At 34.4% G+C, this 20899-nt stretch overlaps 2 protein-coding genes across 4 annotated transcripts in view; both read left to right on the top strand.

Moving 5' to 3' along the window:
• The window catches only part of LOC135273109 (fibrous sheath-interacting protein 2-like), a 48295-nt gene that overhangs the window by 19355 nt on the left and 8041 nt on the right, over nt 1-20899 (top strand). For all 3 annotated transcript variants that reach the window (XR_010340970.1, XR_010340971.1, XM_064372035.1), the window contains 2 exons: nt 12770-13264; nt 14460-14560. Coding sequence is in view for 1 of the 3 variants with exons in the window: in XM_064372035.1 (XP_064228105.1) it covers nt 12770-13264; nt 14460-14560 (596 nt within the window). In the remaining 2 variants the exon portion in view is untranslated. The remainder of the gene's footprint in view (nt 1-12769; nt 13265-14459; nt 14561-20899) is intronic.
• On the top strand, nt 4952-11532 carry LOC135273111 (fibrous sheath-interacting protein 2-like). The gene is made up of 2 exons (XM_064372037.1): nt 4952-8711; nt 11525-11532. The coding sequence occupies exons 1-2, from the start codon at nt 4952-4954 to the stop codon at nt 11530-11532; spliced, it is 3768 nt and encodes a 1255-aa protein (XP_064228107.1).

Below are 20899 nucleotides of genomic sequence, written 5' to 3'. Positions count from 1 at the left end.
GCCATTAGAGAGAAGTAGGCACAATCCAAAAGACTTTAGATGGGGATTTATTTATCAAACGTTTATTGAGAACCTACTATGTTCAAACTATAATGCTAGATCTTAGGCAGGTACCAAGATAAAACCATGTTTCTATGATTTCAGGGTATTATCTTTGAAGGATATTATGAAGCTGAAGCGAGGGGATAAAAATAAGACAAATTAAAACACCAAAACCTATTGCTATTACCTAGGCTCACTGTTTTTCCTAAATAAGTGCTCTCTGGAACACTGCAAGTCTTTGATTAATTCTCTAGAGTTCCAGAAACTATAATTCTGGTCATTTTTCTTTTGCCAGTTTACTCATTATTTTTTTTGGAGGAATGAATATCTGCGATACTTACTCTGCCATTTCTGCTGATGCCATGCTTTATCCGGTTAATAAAATTGTTTTCTAATAGTCATTAATAAAGCTTTTTCAGTTTTCAGATTAAATTTACATGTAGGCCTTTGTACTTTGGGTCTGTGTTGCATGCTTTTGGAGCAGAAAGTCTATTGGGAACTGGTATCAATGAATACATAGAACTCCTTGAGTTATGTTTTATGCCAACGATATAACATGAAGAAAACAGAAAAATAAATCTGAATGCATTAGGTTGCAGAATATCTAAGAGAAAAACCTGTGGAAACTTGGGTTGGCCTAAGAAACCAGATCCTAGAAAAACAAATGAGGGCAAATGATAGAGAACATATCACTGACATCAGCTTCCATGCTCCTAGTTGCATACTGCAAAAAGGTACTAGTCTAAGGATAGACTGTTGTCACAAAACCCATTTTATGAACTGGACCCAGTGAAGATTTTTTTTCCTGCCAAAATATAGGGCGTAGTTTTCAGTCTGCCTATTTCTTAAAATTGAATTATAAACCTTGGGGAAAATGTAAATTTAATCATGTGGAGTACAGGCCTAAAAGGAGTGTACTTAAGAAAGTAGAAAGAAAAAAGAAACAGTTCAAATCAGCAAAAATATAAGAAAATAAATCAGACTTCAGTTTTAGAACTTGTTTTAATAAATATTTATTTTATTTTCCATTATGTTTATGATTGAGCTATACTTTTTTTTGGAATTCAGAATATTTTTATTTCATTAGTGTGTGATGGTAAATGTAATAACACATAATAGAATATTGTCATAAACAGAAAAGGAATGCATCTAAACTGGTATTAAATATAGCTAGATATCCATGATTTTAACCCATAGTTATTGAATAATCATTCACTATTTTCTTCCTGCCATGGAATATGGGGAGGGAATGGTCGAATTATAGCATTTCAAAGAGTAAATAAATGACAATCAGAAAGTTCTGGTCAGATGCCTTGCTGCTCTATCAGACCTTTTAACAGTCAGAAGAAACTCAACTGCCCCCTCCCTGCAAATCCTATATCCTTTTTCAGAGAAACCAAAGTGGGCATGGCTAAGGTGTGTTAAAAGAACAAAGATCAGAGAGGCACATTGTTTATGCTGTAGTTATAAGTCTGTTCCCATGAGTAATAAAGTACATTTCCAAGACTAGAGGCCAATCTAGGGAAAAAGTAAAATAGAAGGATTGGAAAAAGTGGTATATTCTTCATTTTAAATTTCTATAGAAAAACTCTTAGATACAACAAAATGATTCAATGATCAGAAATTTTAGAAAAAAAGTTTTATAAATTCTTGACTCTATAATAAACAAATGATCAACCTTTCTCTACAGGAAAAAGAACTCACCACAAAATTCCTTTCAAGAAAAAGTATGTATCATAAAATCCACTGACAAAACAACATATTAGTCTTACTTTCTGATACATCATAATAGAATATATTGTGTTAACTAGAAAACTAGGAGTCATCCATTGATATTGGTTGGTCTTCTTCTTCGTTCTTTTTTCTTCTTTGAAGTTCCTTTTCAGTTAATTCTTATACTTTTCTGTGGTCCAAAGTTGTTATCAAAAATAATATTAGGCCTTCAAGATGAGGTCTCATGAGTATAGAATGGTAAAATATTAAGGGATCTGGCCATCACAGGAAGAGAATGAAATACCACAAGCCTATTCTATCATGGGAAGCTATATCGATATGCCCTTCCAGATCTTGTTGGTGAACTCAGTAGTAGATGAGTTGAGATGCTTGGATCTGTCTTTAGCAGTTTTGTGAAAAGGGACCTCATCACCTATCAGCTGAGACTTGGAACAGGCAAAGATAAGGTAGTATATTTTTATGAGACCTAATTTGGATCTAGACTGAACACACAGGAAAGAGAAAGCACTTGTGGAACAATACATATTCTGGCACACTATTTAACATGGCCACTTGCTCAATTCATAGAATATGCAGCAAATACAAAGGCTTTGACCCAAGGGAATATTTTTCAGTTTAATGTTGTAACAGAAAGAAAGTGAAAACTGGGATTTCATCTGTCATATTTCACTACAAAGAAAACTTTAGAAATAGATGCCTCTTTTATATATTAAGGTTGGAATCGCTTTGCCACAACTAGCCTAAGAGTAATAATGTAGGTTATTGTTTATCATCTCTTGTAATAAGAAAAATAACATATATTGAATGTCTTAGTTTATAATTTATATGTGTTGTAGTTGATTTAGAATAATTATCTTCTCTGTAAATATTTAGGTTTTATTCTTAAATATTTGATTTAGAGTGTATTTATTTAAGACAAGTATTTTATAACTGACTGTCATCTTAAAATATGTGTCATAACCACTAACCCATTGCTTATACAATAAGTTAAAAATATTGGGGGTATATTTGGGGATTACAGCTGAATAAAATGGCCTTTCCTCAGATGCTCCTCAAATGCTTTGAAATGAGCCGTGAGGGAGTGTGGCCTATACATGTTAACTTTTCTTTGAATATTTCTCTGAAATATGAATCACTTCAGACTAATTTAGACAATATTTTGGGTGTGAGCAGCCTAGTTACAGGAATCTTATTTACACAAAGATTTACATGTCAGCCTTCTAAGCTTTGCTGCCAATTACTTGTGTTTACAGCCTGTATGCTTTAAGAGTTTTAACAATTTAAAAACAGAGTACTACTTTATTATAAGTAAGAGTTTTGTAAGCACAAAATACATTTGCAGTTGGTAAGTAGAGGTTTATAGAACTCTACAGATGCATTTGTTTCTATCCATGGTCCAGTACAAATCTATGACAGCACCATTGGTCACTAAGGAAATGGTTATTCAAACCTGGTTCTTAGTTCCAGCTCAGTAATAGTCTAACTTTCTTAATCTGGCTCAGCCCTCCCTACTCTTTGATTCCCAAATCTAGCTTGGCTTTTATGTTCTATCTAAATTAATATGTTACCTTACTTTATTATCTGTTCTCAGCTTTCCTATCTAAGGCAATTTGTATTTACACTTGTTTGTTAGGTAAAAAACTCATCAATCTATATAAAGCATGAGCTTTTATTTTTACCTATCAAATAATTCTTAATAATTAACTTTAGTCATTTCTATATATATATAGACTACAGGCTCACCCTTTCAGCAGGGACTGGAAGAGAGAATGATTTGTGCTCCTTCCCCATATCTCAGTTAGACAGATGCTTCTGAAAGCAACCAAATATTTTGGCTGCATCTGTTTTGAGAAATATTTTTTTTTTTTTTTTTTTTTTTTTTTTTGAGACGGAGCCTCGCTCTTGTTACCCAGGCTGGAGTGCAATGGCGCGATCTCGGCTCACCGCAACCTCCGCCTCCTGGGTTCAGGCAATTCTCCTGCCTCAGCCTCCTGAGTAGCTGGGATTACAGGCACACGCCACCGTGCCCAGCTAATTTTTTTGTATTAGTAGAGACGGGGTTTCACAATGTTGACCAGGATGGTCTCGATCTCTCGACCTCGTGATCCACCCGCCTCGGCCTCCCAAAGTGCTGGGATTACAGGCGTGAGCCACCGCGCCCGGCCCCGAGAAATATTTTATTACAAATATTTAATGATCTTAAAAATCATCTGGATCATAAAGATTATACATTTTCTTTCCAAAATATTTGCACGCTATGTGCCTATACAACAATTTGGTAATTTTTTTAAACAAAAAATCATTTATCCTGATAATAAATGCCAAGAGAAAAAGAAACTTCTGAGAGACTGTGAATAAAATAAATCTTAAACACTCACAAAAAAATACTTCAGTGTAGTGCAGAATAAACAAACTAGAAATTCATCTGAAATTCTAAATTTCTAATCTTTTTTTTTTTTTTTTTTTTTTTTTACTATTTTCTTCCATAAACCATATTGGTATTCCACCTATACATTGCTTGATATAAAAATTCGATGTTACCTGCTGTCTTCAAAACATAGAGTAAGTTGTTACATGACTTTGTTTTCATCCCTGCTTACTTCATTTCTAGGCAACTTGTGAAGAACCAAATATTATAATTCAGGATATAGTGACCTGTGTTGTTCCTAAAGTGACTAGCATATTGTACCAAGCCATCACAAAGTATGAAGAAAGATTGAGAAATAATACATACCCAGCATCTGATAACTCCATCCTCTCTTCAGATAGTACAGGTTTCTGTAGCACATGCAATGAAGACTTTACATATAGAACGTACAAATCTTCAACAACTGAAACATTTCAGGCAGGACCCTGTGCATTTCCAGTTGACCTGTCAGGAAGGAGATCAACCACACCGATACAACTTTCTCCTGCACATAAGGAAAGAACTGTTGTGGGGAAAACCTGTCATGCAAAAGGACAATCTATAACCTCTACACTTAAATATAATAAAACCAACGTGCTATGTTCATACCCTAAGCTCAGAAGTTGTAAATCAGACAGTGATCTTTTAGCATCATTTGAAACAAGCACAACAAAGTGTAAGGATGCTACTACTCAAACAGATAGTGAAAAAGAAGACTTGCCCTCCAATGTTGATGTTTGCTCAGTTGCTTCTGAGACTGTGGAAAATATGCTTGAGAAGTTAGAGTCTGCAGTGGAGAAAAAATGCGTTGAGATGTTTTCACAAGAAGATGTACCAGTCAACATTAAACCAAGCTTAACAGCCAGTGATGAACATCTCCCATCATCAAATAAAAAACCTTTGACGGATTCAATGCCTCATACTTTAGACCCAATGTATGATATTGCAGAGGACATGGTGCACACCATTTTAGAAAAGCCGATGTCTCTTACTTCTTCTAAGCAAAATGAATATCTTCATCCTAAAGATTCAACTAAGCTTTCCTGCCAGCAACATAAGACAGACCCAGTATGCATGTTCCTTCAGAGAGCTGGCAAAAATAAATCTAGTCTTGAATCTGACACAGCTAGTTTAATTGTCAATGAAGAAATACAAAATGTACTATCAAATATTTTTTCCCAATCCTCTTTGGTTGGTTATATAGGGGAAGCAATTAGTGCTATACTAGGTTATATGAAAACGGAACTAAATAATGAGAGAAGTATTGCATCTGAAGAAACAGTAGTACTCCTTCAGCTACTTGATGATATCCTTGTTCAGCTCCGTCAAGAACCAGCAAAGGAAAATTTTCAAAAAAGTAGACAACCTAGAATAAGTAGTCGTTCTGACACCGAAGAAAAGTGCAGACTCGCTGGCACTAGATTATCTAATAGTCCTAGGTCTGGGAGACCATTTCCACCTATAAATCTTCCAGGCATGGTTCTTTATTCTGAAGATGAGGAGACAGACAATATTGTAAAAAATGTGCCTGATTCAGCTTTCAAAGATGAAAAAGTAAAATCACAAGAACAGATTCCTAATGATTCGTTTACAAAGGGAAACACTTGTTTTAAATACCAAAGAGATATCGAACCACCTACAAAGCCTGTTTCTAGAAGCCAAGTTACATTTCCTGATTGGGAATTAAAGACTGAGCCACCATCTCTTAATCATAAAGATACTTTAAAGAAAAAACTTTGTTTGAATAAAGTTATTTCAACCTTCAGCCAAGACCAAAAGCCTCAAATACAAAAGGCTTCAGAAAACATAGTCACAAGTGTTTTCAAAGAAATGCTCAAGGACATATCTTTTGTTCCTCCTGGTCACTTAGACAGCAAAACTGGTGATGAAGCTTCAGTTCTTTTTTCACAAAAGCCTCAAGGACTGTCACATCAAGAATGGATAGACCAGCTGTTTTCTGTTTCAGAAATCAATACAGTGGCTCAAGAAATAAGAGACTCTGTGTTAAACATACTTCATAAGGCACCAAACTACATTTCCAATACCACTAATAGTTACATTTCATCATCAGTTCATCAGACTTCCTTAGATAGTTCTGATGCTGCACACAGAGTCAAAGAAGCACCAAATAAATGCTCATTAAAAACATGGCTTGTCAGTGAAAAGAAAATGCAATCTTTATCTTCATTCCATTTTGATTCTAGAAAGCTTTCCTGGTTAAAATCTGGAGAAAGTGAACTTAAACCTGTAGATGACATTAATGATAAGATCATTCATATAATTTTTAAAAGACTGAAGTCATTTATTTGTCCAAAATTGCATATGGGCTTCAAATCTTCACTACAATCTCAACTTAGTAGGTACACAGCTAAAATAGTGAACATTGTTTTATGTGCTATCCAGAATGAAGTGGAACTCCATAAGAAAAACCTAAATCTTATGGAGATTGACCATACCAAATCCCTTACAGCTAATACTAATAAAAAATTAGAATCTCTTGTCACAAGTATTGATGATGACATTTTGGCAAGTCCATTATTAACATGTATTTATGATGTGTTATCCAGCAAAAATGCAGATCAAAGAAACATTTCACTTTCTTCATGTATGCCAAAGTCTGCAAATGACAGCGTTGATGAACAAAGCATTTTGCCAAATAGGCAGGATAAAAAATCTTTTCACAAATATATGGCTACTCCTTGTGCTCTCCACAGTGGCGATGATGAAAAAGACATTCAAAATAATGCAAAATTGGAAGTGTTAGATAGAATTGAGGAAACACTACATGAAATGTTAAGCAAGCTCCTAGGAAGCCAAGAGACTACCAATAAGAATCAGAAAATGGCTGCTGCATTGCAGTCTAATATTCAGTTAATTTCCAAAGCAATTTTTGATTATATCCTTGCAAAATTATCTGGTGTTGACATGGATACCAGTTTTGCAAGTTGTGGATTAAAAGCCATCTCAGAGACTCTTGGCATTGACAACCCATCATTTGCTTCAATTCTTGAGAAAATGGCCAAATCCACCAAAATAATGTCCAGCATAGTTTCCAGAATGGTTCAGGAGGGCAATAAAGAGGGGACTCAAAGCAAAGCAAAACCTGTTGCTCCTGTGTCTTCCAAAGCAGAGAGCACAAAAGAAATGCATCCAAATAAACTGAGAACTGTAGCTTCAGACATTCTTAATATAGTTTTTGCTAAACTGAAAGAGTTTGCCAATGGATATTTAGAAATTCTGGATGCTATTAATGATGAAAATAAGAAAAGCAATAAGATGGGCTGGGAATGTGAAAGCACCAATATTTCCAGAGAGACACATGAAGAATCATTTCTGTCTGCTTTATACATGCCTGCAAAGAAGGTATCAAGTGCTATCATGAAGGCTATTCAAACAGAATTAAACGTGACCTCATCAGACTTGAAGACAAGTGTAAAAACCCCACCACGTGAGACTCAGATTCTTATGGATGTAGTCAAATTAATTTTAGATGCAGTATCTTCAGATATGTTTAATCAAACTGAATATGAAGAGGGAGGCATTGAAACTTATCGATACAGGCCAACATATGGAAGTCTTCCTGGAGAAGCTGAATCCGATTCATTTCTAGAAGATGATGCATATTCAGAGAAGAAAATTATTGATGATAGATCACTACAAAAAGAAGAAATGAAAACACATTCTCTTAAACAATGGGCTCTAGAAAAAACCTTAAGGAAAATTGAAGTAAAACTCAAAGAACCGAATGTATCTCCGATTGCTCCCATCATAAGAAATATTTTGAATGAAATTTTTCAAAGTACTTTAATCAATCAATTAAATGTGCTTTCTCTCTCCCACTCTCATTTTCATGGCATGCCTCACAATGTTGATGAGCCAATTGCCCAAACATCTGTTCAGTGTATGGATAAAATGATAGATTCTTTAATTTCCGAAGCAGATATAGCTATAGTAACAGAAAACATTGTTAACGCTGTATTTCACAAACTTTATTCAGCTGCCATGACAGAAAGAAATGTAAGGAAAAATAGGTATGAAACTATCAATTTTTCAGCTAATGTTTCTTTTCATGAACACAGCTATGAAGGAAAGTCCTCTGTCTTGGATAAAAATCCATGTACTTCTCAGTCTAGATTCAGTGTTCCTGACAAAGAGGCAAAGGTAAATGTAGTTGAAGATATTGTACAGGCAATATTAACAAATTTGGAAACGTTTGCTACTTCCAAAGTAAAATCCGTCTTTTGTTCCCGAGTCAACTTTACAGTCCCAATGGCCTTACCTATTCAACAAGATCAGAGTACACTGAGCAAAGCATTATCAGCCAAAGATCCATATTCTGATGAGCAATTTTCCTATTGCTCAGTAGATCATACTAAGTCAGGAGAGACCAACGTGTGCCAACTGTGTTTGTCTAAATTAAATACTTATGCACAACAAGTGGCTAGAAAAACTTTACAAGAAATTAAACATGAATTAGATAAAGAAAAAGAAAATCATTTCTTAACTGACAACATTGGGATTTCTCAAAGTATTGCTAAACAAGAATGTTTCAAAGGCAGTATCTCACAAAAGCTGTTTGGGAAAGCAAGCAGCTCCACAGATTCACAGTATCAACCAAAAAATAAGCCTGGAATTTTTCCCGCTAAATTTTTAGAAGATATTATTACCGAGATTGTTAAAAAATTGATCTTTTCTTCCATACCAGAAACACAAATACAAGATAGAGGTCAAAATGTCCATGATGAGAAAAATCAAGCTAAACTCTATGACACTGCTATGAAACTCATCGATTTACTGCTAAAGGAGTTTTCAGATGCTCAAATTAAGGTTTTCAGACCAGACACGGGGAATCAGTTTTTCCCACCTGTGGGAAAAGAGCCAACAACAGATGAAGCACCATCCAGCGTTAAGATAAAATCTGCAGATAAAATGCCACCTGTCGATAAAGTGACTAAAAAACCTTCATCAGTTAAGATACCATCAACTGACAAAACATTAGTCAATAAAGTTGTTCACTCTTCTGTTTGTAATATTTTAAATGAATATGGATCTCAAGACTCCATTTGTAAGAATATAAACAGTAATGGAGAAAATTTAGCAAGAAGACTAACTAGTGCAGTGATAAATGAAATTTTTCAACATCAGCTTAACTTGGTATTTTGTGATAAGGTTTCAGTTTCAGCATGTTTCCCTCTGGAATCTAAGAAGCTTGTTAAAAAGGTCCAAAAGTTGGCCCAAACAGCCAGCAAAGAATGTCAAACTTCATCACCGTATACAATAATATTACCTCATAAATTTTTAGAGAATGTGATTTCTGCTCTTTTATCTAAAATTTTCTCAACAATATCTAGCACAGAAACAAGAAAACTTGAGGACAATTTGTTCACAGAACTGGATTTCTTTCAAATGAAGTTAGTAAGTGCAGTTGCAACAGAGATCTCCCAAAATAAACATATGATTATACAGTATGTAGAATCCTTACAATCTGATGATCATGAAATTACTGAGTTAGTGGTTCAGTCTGTTTATAACAAGCTCTTGCCACAGTTTGGATCACAAGAAATCATACAAAATTGTGTCACCAGTGGATGCAAAATCCTTTCAGAAACCATAGTTGACTTGGTTCTACGAGAAGTGGCTGGCAATCAGTTGCAGAGCTATTTTTGTGGAGGGCTGACTCCACATCAGTGTGTGGAAGTTGAAAACATCATTGAAAATATCCTTAAAGATGTTTTCCAAACTACTGATGTGCCCTTACCTAAACCATCACATGCTCATAAGCTGTCTTATAACATAATAGAAGAAATTGCTGTGAAATTTTTATCAAAGCTTTTATCTGTATTTCCAAACGTGCATAAAGAAAGAACCAAATCCTTAGAGACTGAAATGCTAAAAATAACTTCAAAAGTATTAAATTCAGTCCAAGAATTTATCTTCAAAAGTACGGTTAAACTTGTAGCACCCACCAAGGAATCACCTACTGTACCTGCAGCTGATAATGCAACTATTGAAAACATAGTTAATTCTGTTTTTACCAGTGTTTTAAAGCACTTTGGTTCTTTTACTTCTATATTTGAATATTTAATGGCTAAAGGTAGTGTCCTCTCAGATATAATAGGCTTTTTATTAGTGAATGCAATTTCCAATTCTGAATTTCAACCTCAAGTAGAGGAAGAAGTATCAAATTCAGAATTAGTTCTGGAAGCTGTCAAAATTATGGAAAAAGTGACCAAAATTATTGATGAGCTGAAGTCTAAGGAAAAGTCTTCATCCAGAAAAGGTTTGATATTAGATGCCAAACTTTTAGAAGAGGTGTTGGCCTTGTTCTTGGCTAAACTAGTAAGGTTTCCAAGTTCCTCAAGCAAAGATGAAAAAAACTTATCAAAGCCTGAGTTACATAAAATTGCATCTCAACTGACAAAATCTGTAACAGCTGAAATTTCCAGAAGTAGCATTAGTCTAATAGCTTCTGATCCTGAAAAACACTGTTTAAATCCAGAAAATATAGAAAGTGTTGATCAGGTTGTTAATTCTGTTTATAATAACATACTACAACAATCAGGAACCAACAAAGAATTTTATTATGATATAGAAGATACAAACACAGTCTTTCCTAAAGTGGCTAGTTTAATTATTGATGGAGTTTCAAGTTTTCCATTAGACACAATTGGCTCAACAATTTCAAATGCTGATCTCTCTGGAGAGCTAGACATTAACAGAATTGTTCAAAAGGCACAAGAACATGCTATTAATGTGATTCCTGAATTGGAGGAAGAACAGTTAGATCAAGTTTCATCTGAAGAGGAATATCCTATTAAAATAGTTCCGTATGTTGGGAAAAAACCAGTCAAAATAGATCCAAGAATTATTTCTGAACACTTAGCAGTTACTTCTACAAAAACTCAACCTCTTAAGGAACTTAAGCAGGAGTGTTTGAAAAGAACTGGACTTAGCACAGCAGAACTGAGAAGAGCATCAATAAGTGGGAGAAATTACTCCTCAGAATCACCTAATTTAGAGAATAGAAAGAGAGAAAGACATGCCTCATTAGATAAGACTGGAAGACTGGATGTAAAACCCTTAGAGGTAAGTGCAAAAGTAATGGCAGGAAAATGAGTGGATAGTGAGACATGGTTCTTCTGTGATTTCCTTCCTGGTGGGAGATGTTTGGGTCAGGGGGATGGATCTCTCATGGTTTAATGCTGTCTTCATGATAGTGAGTGAGTTCTCATGCTACTTGGTCATTTAAAATTGTGTAGCAACTGCCCCCATCTCTCTCTTGCCCCTGCTATCTCCATGTGATATGCCTGCTCCCCCTTTGCCTTCTGCCATGACTGGAAGCTTCCTGAGGCTTTCTTAGAAGCTGATGCCACTATGTTTTCTGTAAAATCTGCAGAACTGAGAGACAATTAAATGTCTTTTCTAATAAATTACCCAGTCTCAGTTAATTGTAGCAGTGCAAGAGTGACCTAACACACACCAAAATTCTTAGTTTATCATGGTTTAAAACTTCTTTAATCTTCTTTACTCTTGCTTTTTTGGAAGAAATGATGGTCTCTTCCAACTCTGAAATTTTATTTTTAATCTGGGTTCTCATCATTATATTAGCATATACTTGGTAGTCTTCATTCATATATAAATTATTGCCTGGGAAAAAAATTAAGTGAACAGACTATAAAATAACATTAACTAAACTCAGTTAATTATCTATAGAATTATCTGCCACAAATCTTACTCTTAGTTACAAGCTTTCTTTACTTGAGTCATTTATAACCACAGAGTGCAAGAAAGGAATATTTAAACTAAAACAAATACCACTGTCCTGTTCAAGGAAGGAAAAGCCATCCTAAAAACAAAAGAATAAAGCAGCAGACACGGGCAACTCAGTTAAGGCATGTTATTTGCCCCAGTCTGTCTACCAATATTATCTATCTTCAACAAAGGGCACAGCAGAGAAGAGAAAGAAAGACCAGCCTGGCCAATATGATGAAACCTTGTCTCTACAAAAAAGTACAAAAATCAGCCAGACATAGTGGCACTCCTGTAGTCCTAGCTACTCAGGAGGCTAAGATAGGAGAATCACTGGAACCTGGGAGTCGGAGGTTGCAGTGAGCCGAGATCACATCACTGCACTCCAACCTGGGTAACAGGGAGAGACTCTATCTAAAAAAAAAAAAGAAAGAAAGAAAGAAACAAAGAAAAGAAAGTATGTATATTTAGATTTTTCTATAATTCCTTACCTAGGATTTTTGGAAAATAGGTTATCCTGTCTCCATCTGTCACAAAACGTTCACGATAAATGACAAAGAAGAAGTCATTTAATTATGTTAGATCTTGCTCTGACTTTTGGAGTAAGTTAGATTAGATTGATGTATATAAATGTAAAAAAGTGATGCATGCCAACAAATATTTTTTTATTTGACTTTATTTCTTTTAAAAATATTGCTAATATACAATTAAGTGATAATTGAAGATATTACTTAAATCAAAACTAGAAATCACAAAAAAATAGCTACAGTATAATCAAACTACAGGAAAAGTGACTTAGACATTTGTTTTTAATATTTGCTATACCTTTTTTTTCAGGCTGTTGGCAGAAATTCATTTGAGAATACAAGAAAGCCTGATATTACAAGGGTGGAGCTCTTAAAAGATGTGCAAAGCAAAAATGATCTTATTTTTCGATTAGTGGCTCATGATATTGATCGAGTGGATTTGAAAAATGACATAAATGAAGAACTCAATTGTGACGAAGATGAAGTTGTTTTAAGAGAGACTGTGGCAGAAGAAGACTTCAAAGTATTTAAAGATCAAGTAAAAGAAGTCAAGAAGCCAGAAGAAAACAAAGTTTCTCCTAAGTCAACACGAAGCACTAGCAGACTGAAAAAGCTTTTGTCACTATTTAACTGTTGTCAGACCACAGCCAGTGTAAATATTGAAAGTACTGAAGCAACCTCAAATCAGGTAATAGAATCTAAGGAGACACATGTTAAAAGAGCTGTTGCTGAGCTTGACATGGCCATAAAAAAAGCCATGCCTGAAACAGCCTCTTCATCTTGGGAGGAAAAGCCACTGTGTAAGGTAAGTGAGAAGCATGACAGTTAGTGACAAGAAAGGGGAGATAGATTTACAAATATGGCCCAATAATGTATCTTAGTTGGTCAGAAAAGAATGAATTCAGTCTCAAGCCTGGTGATATTTACAGAATAAGGGAAATAATTACCAGGCACAGCTGTGAATCTCAACTGTAGGAAAGCAAATAATAGGGGAAAAACTAGATTAATTAGAATCTCAAAGAAAAGAGACAATGAAACCGTTAAGAAACATGTAAACTAATTATTAAAAACAATTGGTTTCTACCCTTTTGTATTTTTGCTGGTAAGTACTCATTGAACATTTGGTGTGGCGAGCCTAATGCCACTAGAACAGCAGCAGAAGATTGGCTCTGAGTAGGAGGAAGAAAAAAAGATCCGCAGAGATTCAGACTGCTTAGGTTTGAATCCTGACTCTTAGTAGCTAGGTGACCTTTTGGTAAGCTATATAACCAACTTACCCCACCTTAACAAGATAATTTATATATTTTAAATATCACCCTTACAATTAGCCCATAATCCCTGCTATCAGCATGGTTAACATCTCTTGTTGCTGGCTCCAAACCCTCAAATGATGGTCTGGGTCTCAATGACCTTTTGAGTTTAGTCCTGTCCAAAAATCTATACCATAACATGTTTTTGGAGAATATATTATTTTTAATATTCTGATGAGGCCATTCTCTTGATTATCCATTTGATGTGATTCTAAGGTAAAACAAAAGCTTAGATGAACTACAGAAAATAACAGAAATATAACTGCTCAATTCAGAAGTACACATGACTTTGCAACAAATAGATCAAAATATGTGTTAAGGTGATTGATCTGGCAAGATACCTAATTGATCAGAGTTGTATCTGTGTTCTTCCTCTTTTTGAACCCCATAATATATGATTTTAAATGTTTTTAAAGTTTAGAGGTAGATTTCAACAACATTGTTCTAGATTTATGTTTAAAATTTGTTCAAAATCCAGTATCACAATTTGGGTAATCTTCACTGAACTATTTCAAATTAATTATATTCAAAGACACTTTTTAATTAGAATTATAGGGTTCATCCATCTTTTAAGTAATTTCTAAAACTTTGTCCTGTTAAAATGTAGATTATATGGCAAAAAAATGCCATAAGGTAAGAAACTATATCTCAAACTCCATTTAGAGTAATAGCTGATTTGTCCTTTTCCAGAAAGAAGAGAAGAATCTTCTTAATGAACCACCACATTACTTCATACACAGAATTATGAGTTCATCTTCATGCGACCAAGAAGATCTCATTTCATCTACTAGGTACATGAAATTAAAGCAGTCCAAATATAGAAGTCTGATAAACCAGAGCTTATGGGTAGAAAGGGACCCCTGGCAAAACTGTAACTGAGCAAGTATTTAGCTTCAGACCTTCCCTCACTTCTTCCTTTCATTGGAACCCTACTGTGGAAAATTCCAAAGCCACATCTGGCTATTTGCTCATGCATTTTTAGATACCCAGCCTATAGGTCCCAGTTTTGAAACCACTTTCTAGTGTATCTTCTTTGTAGTCTTATTACAGTGTTTGTTAACGTATTAGGTTATTTTCTAATATGAGAGAGGTAATGGCCCAGAAATAGAGTATGTAGTATCAGTACAAAAGGGGCCATGCTTAGCTGTCTTCACAAAGCTAGTGTTCATTGCCTATAAGAAGAATCCAAAGGAATGAGCGAGAAATGTAAGTTGGAACATTCAGAGATAAATCATAGAAAGCAATGGAGTTTGACGTGACTCTTTAAGAATGGATAGAACTTACGCAAGTGAAAGACAATCCAAATGTGGATGACACTAGCAGCAAAATATGGACCTTAACAGTTATAGGGGACAAGGAGGAACAAAGTGCCCTGTAGACTTGTAATCTGATTAATAACTCTATCAAGAATAGTGAAAATATCTAAAATTGTGCTTAAATTTATAAAATTATACATAACTTAGAAAAGATAACATTTTTTATCTGGTAAGAAGTACTGATGATATACACAGAAAAATCTACCTAGTAATTTATTTTTTCACTCAGCATGCTGGAATTGTTTTTTGTTTTTTGTTTTTGTTTTTTGACATAACCCTATTTTGGCTCACCATTGTCTCTTTCCTCCTACATAACATGTTATTGTAACATACATAACTAATAATGTTGGAACCTCTCTATTGGTTATATCAGTGAAGTAAAAAGCAGGCATAAACAATATTAAATAAAAATAATGTTAAAGCAAGATAATACCAGGAAGCTCAAGGTTCTGATTTTCCCATGGAAACAAAATATAAGTAACTACAAACTGACTAACAAAACTTTATAACAGCTCTGGAAAACAGTCTGTGGCAACCAAATAAATAGTGAATCAAGAAAAAGCTGGCTGGGCATAGTGCATCATGCTTGTAACTCCACCTCTTTGGGAGGCCGAGGCATGAGGATTGCTTGAGGCAAGGAGTTTGAACTTAGCTTGGGCAACATAGCTAAGACCCTAACTCTAATAAAATAAAGTTATACAAAATTAGCTGGAATGGTCATGTGCACCTAGTGCTAGCTACTCAGGAGGCTGAGGTGACAGGATTGCTTGAGCTCAGGAGTTTGAAGTTACAGTGAGCTATAATTTTACACTGCACTTTAGCCTAGACAACAGAGTGATACTCAGAGAGAGAGAGAGAGAGGAAAAAAAAAAGAGAAAGAAAAAGAGACAGAGAAAGGAAGGAAGGAAGGTGAAAGAGGAAGTAAGAAAAGAGAGAAAAAAGTATGAGAGAAAGAGAAAGGAAGGAGGAAATAAAATAGAAAAGGAAGGGAAGGAAGGGAGGGAGAGAGGTGTGAAGAAAGGGAAGGAGGAAGAAAGAGAGAAAGGTAGAAACACGTTCAAAAGAGTAAAAAAAAAAAGTGTAGTTTAGCTTGTTCTTAGACTCAACTTCCTCCCAGCGTGGTATAACATATTCAAGAGAAAGGAGCCCAATTTACAGTGTCCTCCCTTTGGTCGAAAAAACAGAATACATCTTGTTCTGACCTATCTATGGGCTTTCTTAGGAAATTATTTTTGTTTCACCTGACTAGTAACTCAAATAGGCAATGGTGTCATCGTTTGGTTTTAAGCCTGAAAACTACAGAAAGTAGTGGATAGCTGCCGCAATTCATGAAAACTACAGGGGGACTGCAGAACCATAAACATCTTGGGCAAGAAATTATGAGAAGAGAGAGATGCTGTAGAACATCTAAGTTCCTGAGAAGGAGCAAAGAGTGACTCTTTGTGAAATTAAATCATTTAAAAGCAGCTCAGAAAAATTGGGTTTGGGGAAGCACAAACATAGGCTTGAAAGCTGCATACACAGCAAAGATCTGAAAAAGTCTGTCTTCACTTTGGACTGTCTCCAAGGTTCAAAGTCCCACTAATTAGTAAAGATTTTCCACATCAATCAGCAGACACTAGAAGAAGTGGCTTCTTTATTATTTCAAATACTCATATTTAACAAAAGACCACGAAGCATACAAAAAAAACGGGGAAATTTAGCTCATTTGAAAGAATAAAATACCCAGAAAATGTTTCTGAAGAAGCATATCAGTTGGACCTACATGGCAAAAACTTTAAGACAACCATCTTAAATATGTTGAAGAATGTAGGTAGACAAAGAACTAAGGAAATTAGGAAATATATATATGAACAAAATTAAAATATTAAGAGTATTTATAAAAAAGAACCAAACAGAAATTCTGGTTGTGGTAGCACATTAGGGCAACTAGAGTTAATAATACTTTATTATATATTCTAAAATAACTAAAAGAGTTGGATTGGACTATTCTTAACACATAACACAAGACACAATATATGCTTGAGGTAATGGATACCCCAATTACCCTGACTTGATCATTGCACATTGTATACCTGTATTAAAACATCACATATACCCCATAAACATGTACAAGTATTGTATGCTAATAAAAATTAAAAATTAATTCTGGAGCAGAAAAATATAATAACTGAATTAAAAAATTTATTAGAGATGTTTAACAGCAAACTTGGACAGACAGAAGAAATCATCAGTGAACTTGAATGCAAGTCATTTGAAGTTGTCAAGTCTAAAGACCAAAAGAAGAAACCACTGGAAGAAAAGTGAGCAATGCCTAAGGGATTGTGAAAACACCATCAAGCAGAACAATATACACATTATGTAAATTCCAGAAGAAGAGTTTGAGAAAGAAACAGAGGGTTTATTTTAAGAAAAAAAATGGCTGAAACTTACTAAATTTGAAGAATTATATACATACACAAATTCTAGAAGCTTAAAAAGCTTCAAGCAGAACAAACACAAAAATACCACATCGAGACACATATTAAACATTCAGAAGACAAAGAGAATCTTTAAAGTAGAAAAAGGAAAGTGATACATCATGTACAAACAACTCTCATAATATTTCTAGTGGTTTTCCCATTAGTTATAAGCCAAGAGGCAGTTGGATAGTGAAAGAAAAAAATATACGGTCAAACAAGAACTCTACATCCAGAAGAAAATGTTCTTGAAAAATGAGGAGAAATTAAGATATTCCAAGACAAGAAAAAGAGCTGTGGGAATACATTAATACTAGACCTACCTGAAAAGAAATACCAAAGAAAGTTCTTCAAGTTAAAAAGAAAAATGAAATTATACCAAACAGTATCTCAGACACATATGAGACTACGTAATTTTTAACAAATATAAATACATGAACAAATATAAAAAAAAATTATAATTTAGCTCATACATCCACCTTTTAATTTCTAAGGGATTTAAAAGACAAATGCATAAAACAGATTATAAACTTATGCAAATAGGTACAGAATATGAAAAGATACAATTTGGGACCTCAATAACATAAACTGATTATGGAGTAAATGTGTTAAAGAGTAGAGTTTTTGTATGCAATTAAGTTAATTTGGTATCAATTAAAAAACAGAATCTTAACTTTAGGATGTTATACATAATCCTTGTAGTAACCACAAAGAAAATATCCATAAAATGTACATAAAAAGAAATTAGAACTGAATCAAAATGTGTCACTAAAAAGCTCAACTAAATACAAAGGAAGACAGTAATGGAAGAAATGAAGGACAAACTGTAAGATGCAAAAAACAACAAAATGGCAAAAGAACATCTTTCTCTATTCTAATTACTTGAAGTATAACTGGGTTAAACACTTTAATCAAAAGATATAGAATTGAACAGGAAATAAACAGCTCTACAATAATAGTAAAGGACTTTAATAGGCCATTTTCAATCATGGAGAGACAACTAAACAAAATAAGAAAATAGAGGATGTTGATATAGTTTGGCTGTGTCCCCATCTAAATCTCATCTTGAATTGTTGTTCCCATAATTCCAACATGTCGTGGGAGGGACCAGGTTGAAGGTAATTGAGCCATGGGGGTAATTACCCCCATGCTGCTTTTCTCATGATGGTGAATGAGTTCTCCTGAGATCTGATGGTTTTATAAGGGGATTTTCCCCCTTTTGCTTGGCACTTCTCCTTCCTGCCACCAGGTAAAGAAGGAGGTGTTTGCTTCCCCTTTCACCATGATTGTAAGTTGCCTGAGGACTCTCCAGCCGTGTGAAACTGTGAGTCAATTAAACCTCTTTCCTTTATAAATTATCCAGTGTCAGGCAGACCTTTATAGCAGAATGAGAACAGACTAATACAGACGTGAATAACACTATAGATTCATTGAATCTATCAGATATGTTTATATAAAACAATAACAAAATACACCATTTACTCAAATGTACATAGCACACATAGATAAACTGTATCTTAGGCCCCAAAATGAGTCTTCATAGATTTTAAAAGTTTGAATTTATACAAAATATATTTTTAAATTACAAGGAGACAAAACTAGAAGTCAACAGCAGAAGAAAGCCAAAACAGCTTAAAATATGTGAAAATTAAACAACATACAATATACTTATCTACTAATGGACCAAAAAAGAAATGATAAGGAAACTTACCAAACTTACCAAACTTAAGGAATAGAACAAAAGCAATGTTAAGAGGAAAATTTATACTTCTGAATTCTTCATTAATAAATAAGAAAGATCTTATACCAACAACCTAACTTTACACTTTAAGAAACTAGAAAAAGAACAAACTAAAAGGTATTAAGTGAAAGAAAATAATAAAGATTAGAACAGCAATAAAATAAAGAATAAAAACACAGTAGAGAAAATCAATAAAACCAAGAGTTGGTTCATTAAAAAAAAAATCAACAAAATTGACAAGTCTTTAGCTAGATTGCCTAAGGAAAGAAAGACGGCCAAAATCATAAACGAAAGAGGTAAAATTGCAACTGAGTTTACAGAAATAAAAAGGATTATATGAGGGTACTATGAATAACTGTGTGTCCAACAAGTTGGATATTCCAGATGAAATGGATAAATTCCTAGAAATACACAATCTGTCAAGACCGAATTATGCTAAATTATATTGAACAAATTTAGAAATAGTAAAGAAATTGGAACAATAACTGAAAAACCTCCTAACAAAGAAAAGCTCATGACCAGATAGTTTCACTCATGGATGTCACAAACTTTAAAGAATTAACACTAATCCCCCTCAGACTTTTCCAAAAAATTGAAAAGAGGAAGTACTTCCAAAGTCATGATGCCATCATTAGCTTATTACCAAGACCAAAGACTGCAAGAAAACACTACAGACCAATATTACTGGTGGATATTGATACAAAAATCTTCAACAAGATATTAGCCAACCAAATTCAGCAGTACATTAAAAGGTTTATAGATCACGACCAAGTTAGATTTATCCCAGGAATGCAAGCAAATTTCAATATACAAAAACCAATAATAGGCCAGGCGCAGTTACTCATGCATATAACCCCAGCACTTTGAGAGGTTAAGACAGGCAGACTGCTCAAGCCTGAGTATTTGAGACCAGGCTGGGCAACATGGCGAAACCCCATCTCTTCAAAAAAATATATACAAAAAATAGCCAGGGGTGGCGGTGTGCACCTGTGGTCCCAGCTACTAAAGAGGCTTGGCCAGGTGAATTTATTGAGCACAGGAAGTTGAGACTGCAGTGAGCTGTGATCACACCACTTTGCTCCAACCTGGGTGACAGAATGGGACCCTATCAAAAAAGAAAAAAAAAATCAATATAATACATCACATTAACAGAATGAAAGGGAAACATACACATACATACATACACACACACACACCCCCACACACACGCACACCCATCTCAAATGATGCAGGAAAACTACTTGACAAAAGTTCACACTTCTACATGGATAAAAAGACTCAGCAAACCAGAAAGAGAAGGACACTACCTCAGCATTGTTAAGATCACATATGAAACATCTACAGCTAACATTGTCCTCAGGGTAAGGAAATGAAATATTTCCTCTGAGATCAAGGACAAACAAAAAACAATGACTACTTTTGCCGCTTATATTTAACATAGTAGTAGAAGTGCTAGCCAGAAATATTGGGCAAGAAAAAGAGGGATAGGCATTCAAATTGGAAGAGTAGAAAAGTTATTGTTTATAGATGACATGGCCACAATGTAGAAACCTCTAAAGAATACACACAAAAAATCTATTATATTTAATAAATTAATTCAGCTAATTCAGCAAA

Source organism: Aotus nancymaae, unplaced genomic scaffold, assembly GCF_030222135.1.
Source record: "Aotus nancymaae isolate 86718 unplaced genomic scaffold, 86718_ANA_hifiasm-v0.15.2.pri h1tg000265l, whole genome shotgun sequence".
NCBI lineage: Eukaryota > Metazoa > Chordata > Mammalia > Primates > Aotidae > Aotus > Aotus nancymaae.
This window is presented reverse-complemented; position numbering and strand designations above follow the sequence as displayed.